Raw genomic sequence first — 6824 nt, 5'->3', positions numbered from 1 at the left:
TGTAAGGCTTTATTTGTGTGGCAGGATGTGAGAACAAGGGAAATATTGTGTTTTTTTTAAAAAAAAGCTCTCTGAAGTTTCTTCCAAAAAATACTGTAGGCAACAATTTTTTTTCCCCTTAGGAAAGATTCCATCTCTTTGGTAACGACATCAGCAAGTGTCACAGGATTTAGAATATTCAAGTCACATGTATATATCTGTAATATTGTCCTGATCAGCAATTAACCGTCTCCCAAGTCTCTCTCACTCTCTTCCACACCTCCCTCACATTTTCTCCTCCTCCTCGGTGTACGAGTGATTATTCCAGCATCACATGTCTCTCTTCTCCACTGTACCCAAGCTGTTCGACTTGAGTGGCATCACAAGTCTATCCTGCAGCTCTGTCCTTCCGTGTCAAGGTTAGGATACTTGCCTTCTTTGTTCCACTTACAGCTGTTGGCGTGACCACCCAGATCACACCCCCATCTTATCGCAGCCATCCCTGTTTGATATTGCTCTCACTAAATTATCGAGGATTTCAGTTCCAATGAGCTATGACTTGGGCAGAATCTATGCCAGCCTTGCTTATCACTGTATTAACCGTGGATCTGGTACAGAACCAAACCTGGTGACAACAGCTTGGCAGATTCAGTTCACCCAACTTCTGCACGTTGAGGCAGAGTCCAATCAGAGATTCACCCAGAAAATATACAGATGAGTGAACACCCAGCATTGATGTTGACCCCTGCCCAGCCACCTGCAACAACTGAGGTGGGGAGTTCAGACTGGGAGCCCCTAAAAGGGGGTCAAGGCCGGTGTCAAAGAAGTAGCGATACTACTGACACCTGAACCACTGACTTTGGCTGCCCCACCCCCACCCCCCCCCCCCCCCCCCCACCTTGGCAACAGGGGCATTCAGCTTGGCACAGCATGGACTGTAGCACTCCCCCCCCGCCCCACCATGCTTCCCAGCCAAAATCCCCATCATAGGTGGCAACAGCAGCTGAGCATCTCCTCGACCCACTGCTCCTCAGGAACCTGTTCCTGCCTCACCACCATCCTCTTGGTAGCTCGAACCACCTCCGACTGTTGCAGGCTGAGCTAACGGAACACCGATGCGACCCGGTGTGAACACCACCGAGACCTGCCGACTGACATGCCTGTTCGTTAACAATACAACACTTACTGAGCTCAGTTATCAACCACAGAAAAGACCAGCCCTCTCATGCGGCTGCTTCAATGTATTACAGTCTGATAATTCGCCAAGTACACACATCCTCCAGTTCCAACCCTCCAAGTTCCAATACTTACTACCTCTCCTCCTTCCACTCAGGGTGGAGGCTAGTGGTCAGCTGAACACTCCAAACCTCCTTCACATTGTCCCATGTTAAGAGTTTGAGATTTCAGACTGCCCTTGATTATAGTCATAGTCAGGTCATACCTTCCTTCATCCACCTGGGGCAGTAACCATGCATCTCTCTCGCCCTCAGTTCCACTCAGATAAGTCAACGAGACTGATGTGAATGTCTGGCAGAAAAGAAATCTTTCAAAAACCTCTTGGTCTCATTGTTCTCCCCCTCATTCTTTCCTTATCGTCCTTTGCCTCTTTTTCCTTTTTGTTCTGTCTCTCTCATCTGTCAACTCGCAAACCCAAAGTTATCTTTCTCCCAGCTTCACCCCACAGCCTATTGCCCACTCCTGCCCACCTCTGTCACAAAAAGCCTCTTGCTGCGTAGCGAGCTTTGCCCCCCCCCCACCTCCCCTGTGACACATCCCACACCAATGCAAAGGAGCTCTTTGCCCCTTGCTTTTACAAGACCTTGGAAAAGTGCATCGCAGACTTCAAAGCGCCATGGGTTGCCCGAGGTTGTGAAAGGTGCTATTTAAATGCAGGTCTCTCTCTCTGTTTTGGTGCATGGGTGAGTCTCCCAGGTTTGGAAAGCTCAGCCTGAAGGACCAGGCGAGACCAGAGTCTTCAGCGTTTAGGTTTCTCCTTAACCGGCTGGGGCCGTTTGCAATTAACTTGACGTTAAAACAAAAATTAAAACACAGGAATAAAAACAGTCTCTTTCCGTTATTGCTCGGTCTTTCACGAGTCCCAGTCCTGGTTTGCACCTTCTTCTGCCAAAACGCTTTGGGCAGGGAGAGTGTCTGCTGCCCTGCGCTTTAGCGAGTCTAGAAGGTTCTGTGAGGCAGGGCCCCCCTGCCGCGTGTGGCTGGAGATGTGGTCGTCTCTGGACTCCTGGCTGCACTGGGCATCCGCCAGGCCGTTGGTGCTGAGGAGGTCTCCCTCGCTGTGCCTGCGGCCCTCGTCGCCAGGGCGATGACCCTCGGTGACCTCCGGGCTCTCGACCTCCCCTTCACGGATGACAGTCATGGGGCTGCTGTGGAGCCGGTGCAGGTGGAGGTGCCGCGCGCCGTACCGGCTGCTGGGGGCCGAGGGGGGTGTGCGCGAACGCCCATGACGGACTCCCGCGTGCCCTGACCCCTTGGGTACCGGCCCCTCGTGTGAGGCCCACTCCTCGCGGGGGTTCCTGGCCCGGTGGCCCGGCGAGCGGGACTCAGCCGGGCCCCAGCCGTTCAGGCGGGCTGTGTCCGTTGTTGCCGGTGACTCGGGCGGTCGGTGCCTCGGGTCGGTGCTCCTCAACATCTCAGCCGCCGACATGCGGGATCCGGTCTCCACCCTGCTCCCCTTCTTCAGGAGCAAGGCCTTGAAGCTGTCACTGCTGGTGCTGGACCTGCGCAGGTTCCTCTGGATGGAGCCAACCTGCTTGATGGTGCCCGGACTGGAGGCCGTGCCCGTAGGGGTGACCGGGGGTGAGTGTGGCACACTCTTACTGAGCTCATCCTCAGAATCCTTCCTGCCCAGCACTCTCCGCTTGGACCTAAAGACGGCAAAGGCAATCTTTAAAACTTCGTTTTCAACATTACTGAGGATGAAAAGACAGAATGGTACAGTCAAACAGCAGGGATACTGATCCTTCAGCCCAACTTGACCACGCTGACCATAATTACAAACTAATTCCCATTTGCCTGCATTTGGCCCATATCCCTCTAAATCCTTGTACCACTGCAGATGCTGGAATCTGTACTGACAGCAAAAAATGCTGGAGATCACAGCGGGTCAGGCAGTATCCATGGAGACAGAGAGAGCAAGCTAACGTTTCAAGTATAGATTACACTTCAGCAGAGTTCTGATGAAGGGTCACCTAGACTCAGAACATTAGCTTGCTCTCTCTCCCTGGATACTGCCTGACTTGCTGTAATCTCCTCTCCAACACACCCATCCAGACCCCCTCTGCCTCACCAAACTTGTCCTCACCCTTAGTAACTTTTCCTTTAACTCTTCCCATTTCCTCCATGTCCAGGGGGTGGCCTTGGGCCCCAGCTGTGCCTGTCTCTTTGTCAGCTATGTCAAACAGTCCCTCTTCAGTACCCGTACAGGCACTACGTCCCAACTCTTCCGTTGTTACATCGATGACTGCGTCGGCGCAGCGTCCTGCACCCAGGCTGAACTGGAGCAGTTCATCGACTTCGCCCACAACTTCCACCCCATCCTCAAATTCACTTGCTCCATTTTCGGCACCTCCCTCCCCTTTCTTGACCTCTCCATTTTCAGTTTCAGCAACAGTCTCCAGACAGACATTTACTACAAACCCACAGACTCTCAACTGCCTGGACTACACCTCCTCCCACCCAGTAACCTGCAAGAATTCCATCCCGTTCTCCCGATTCCTCCGCCTCTGCCACATCTGCTCGGATGAGGAAACATTCCACTCCCAAGCATCCCAGATGTCCATCTATTTTGAACAAAGTGCTTTACCCCCTTCCGTCATACAGACAGCCCTACACAGTACTCCTCTCTGTTCCATTGCTCTAACCCTTCTGCCTAAACGCAATAAAGACAGGTCCACCTTGAGTTCACCTACCACCCCACCAGCCTCCACATTCAACGCATCATCCTGAAACACTTCAGCCAACTCCAACCTGACCCCCATCACCAAGTACACCTTCCCTTCCCCATCCCTCTCTGCCTTCCGCAAGGACCATTGCCTCTAACAGTCCTTGGTGTGCGTCACGCTCCCCACCAACCCCCCCAAACCCCCAGGTACCTTCCCCTGCAACCGAAAAAGATGAAAAACCTGCCAGTACACCACCATCCTGGGCCCCAAACAGTCCTTCCAGGTGAGACAGAGGTTCACCTGCCTCTCCTTCAACCTGGTTTACTGCATCAGGTCCTCCCGATGTGGTCTTCTCTACATCGGGGAGACCGAATGTAAACTTAAGGAACGGTTCACCGAACATCGCAGCTGGGCCCGCAGGGGCTGACCGGACCTCCCAGTCACCCCCCATTTTAATTTCCCTAACCATTCCCTTTCCGAAATGACCATCCTCGGTTTCCTCCATTGACACAACAAACTAAAACGCAAATTGGAGGAACAACACCTCATCTTCCGCCTGGGCAGCCTACAGCCCGGAGGACACAACATTGAGTTCTTCAACTTCAAATAATCGCCCTTCCCTTCTCTGACTTCCTTTTCAGCCTTTTCCCCTCCCTTCCATTCCTCTCACCAACCCTTCCTTCCAACCACCAACTAGATTCATCCCTCCCATTGACCAACTAGGCTGTACCCTCTACCTGTCTTTACCTATCACCCCCACTTCAGCACCCTGCCTCCTCCCACCCCCTTTATCTGCAGCTCCCCTTACACCCACCCCCAGTCCTGAAGAAGGGTTACACCAGAAACGCTGACTTCTCCACCTCCTGATGCTGCCTGGCTTGCTGTGTTCTTCCAGCCTCCTGCTTGTCTACCTTGGATTCCAGCATCTGCAGCTTTTCTGTTTCTAACCATGTGGTCTCCAGCAGTTTCTGTTTTCAGTCCCTCTGACCTTTCCTATTCATGTCCCTGTCCAAATGTCTTTTAAATGTTGTAATTGTATCCATCTCCACGCTTCCACTGGCAGCTCATACCGTACACATACCACCCTCTGTGTGAAAATGATTGGTTTAATTTGATTTATTATTGTCACATGAACCGAAATACAGTGACAAGTATTGTTTTGCGCGCTAACCAGGCAAATCATACCTTACACAAGTACATCAGGGTAACGGAACAGAATGCAGAGTACAGTGATACAGCGACAGAGAAGGTGCAGAGAGAGATCAAAACTAATATATGAGAGGTCCGTTCATCAGTCTAATAATAGAGGGGACGAAGCTGTTCTTGAAGTTGTTGCCCCTCAGGTCCCTTTCAAATCTTTCCCCTCTCACCTTAAACCTATGCCCTCTCGTAGTAAAAAATATCAGGGAACAAGCGATAGACTAGACAAAGAGAGTCAATGGAGATATCGAAGGAGAGGGAGGTACATATTCTGTGCAGCACAGAATTTGAATATTGCTGACAAAGCTTCTTGCCTTGCTTTCATCAGGACAGCACGCAAGAACACCAAATCACAAAAGGAACAACAATTTATATTGCATAAGAAGAGGGTGCTGAATTGTAACAGTACCAGCAATCAGAGTCCACTTGCCAAGCCACTTCAGAAAGCAGTACAAATTGTTATTCCCTTTGAGATTTGGTATTCTTGCCATGCTGTCCTGATGAAAGCAAGACAAAAAAAACTGGCACCATGTAATTTTCTTTCCTAGCAATATTCAGGCGTGTAATTATGCATATGTACGTGTAAATGATTAACATATGAAAGTATTAGTGTTCATATCATAGATACATAGAACATTACAGCACAGTACCGGCTCTTCGGCCCTCGATGTTGCACCGATCTGTGAAAATAACCTGATGCCCACCTAACCTACACTGTTCCATTGTTATCCATATGTATGTCCAATGCCCATTTAAATGCCCTTAATGTCAGTGAGTCTATTACTGTTGCAGGCAGGCCGTTCCACGCCCCTACTACTCTCTGAGTGAAGAACCTACCCCTGACATCTGTCCTAAATCTATCACTCCTCAATTTGAAGCTATGTCCCTTTGTGTTAGCCTTCACCATTTGAGGAAAAAGGCTCTCACTGTCCACCTTATCTAACCCTCTGATTATCTTATAAATCTCGATTAAGTCACCTCTCAACCTTCTTCTCTCCAATGAAAACAGACTCAGTTCCCTCAGCCTTTCCTCTTCAGATCTTTCATACCAGGCATCATCCTAGTAAATCTCCTCTGAACCCTTTCCAAAGCTTCTACATCCTTCCTAAAGGATGCCCTCCTAAAGTATTGTGCCACAAAAAGAGGGTCTAAGGAAGTTTAGATCGAAGAGTGAGGCTTCAGCTCAGGAATCTTTGACAAGGAGGTTGAGTGAAGTGATTACACCACAGTTGAAGAGGGTGAAGACATGACTGCCCAGCTGGTTCAGTGCGCTACGTGCTTGTTGTGGGAGGTCAACGACTCTGGTGTGTCTGGCTCGTATAAGTGTGGAAAATGTGTGCACATTCAGCAATTGACCGAGCATATTGCAGCGCTGACGAAAGAACCCGAAGACCTTAGGCTCATCCGAGAGAACGAGATCTTTCTGGACAAGACCTTCAGCGATGTTATTACACCAATCATGCCAGAAGAGAGCAGAAGAGAGCAGACGATGAGGAAGGCGGAGAGGAGACAGGTGCAAGAGACCCCGGGAGAAGTACCTGTCAGGAACAAGTTGAAGCTTTTGGAAGCAGAGACTGATGACACTGCCAGTTCGCAAGGCGGCCAAGTTTGTCAATCAAAAGTTGGCGCAGAGGCAGAGCGGAAGAGTCGGACATCGCACAGAGCCGTGGTAATAGGGGACTCCATCATGAGAGGAACTGACAGGGGTTTTTGTGGCAGCAGACGGGATTTAAGGATGGTGTG

At 50.4% G+C, this 6824-nt stretch overlaps 1 protein-coding gene across 7 annotated transcripts in view; it reads right to left on the bottom strand.

The window, feature by feature from the left end:
- Positions 1-938: 938 nt before the first annotated feature.
- Positions 939-6824, bottom strand: part of LOC122553163 (NHS-like protein 1) — a 274883-nt gene continuing 268997 nt past the window's right edge. For 4 of the 7 annotated variants that reach the window (XM_087991128.1, XM_087991129.1, XM_087991133.1 and 1 more), the window contains one exon: positions 940-2864. In XM_087991128.1, the coding sequence (XP_087847254.1) occupies positions 2069-2864 (796 nt within the window). In that variant the 3' untranslated portion in view covers positions 940-2068. Of the gene's footprint in view, positions 2865-6824 lie in introns of all 7 variants that reach the window. The other 3 variants (XM_087991130.1, XM_087991131.1, XM_087991132.1) reach the window with 1 other exon arrangement.

Source organism: Chiloscyllium plagiosum, unplaced genomic scaffold (genome assembly GCF_037043375.1).
Source record: "Chiloscyllium plagiosum isolate Xiang-an unplaced genomic scaffold, Cpla_swu_hap1 HiC_scaffold_10, whole genome shotgun sequence".
Classification (NCBI taxonomy): domain Eukaryota; kingdom Metazoa; phylum Chordata; class Chondrichthyes; order Orectolobiformes; family Hemiscylliidae; genus Chiloscyllium; species Chiloscyllium plagiosum.
This window is presented reverse-complemented; position numbering and strand designations above follow the sequence as displayed.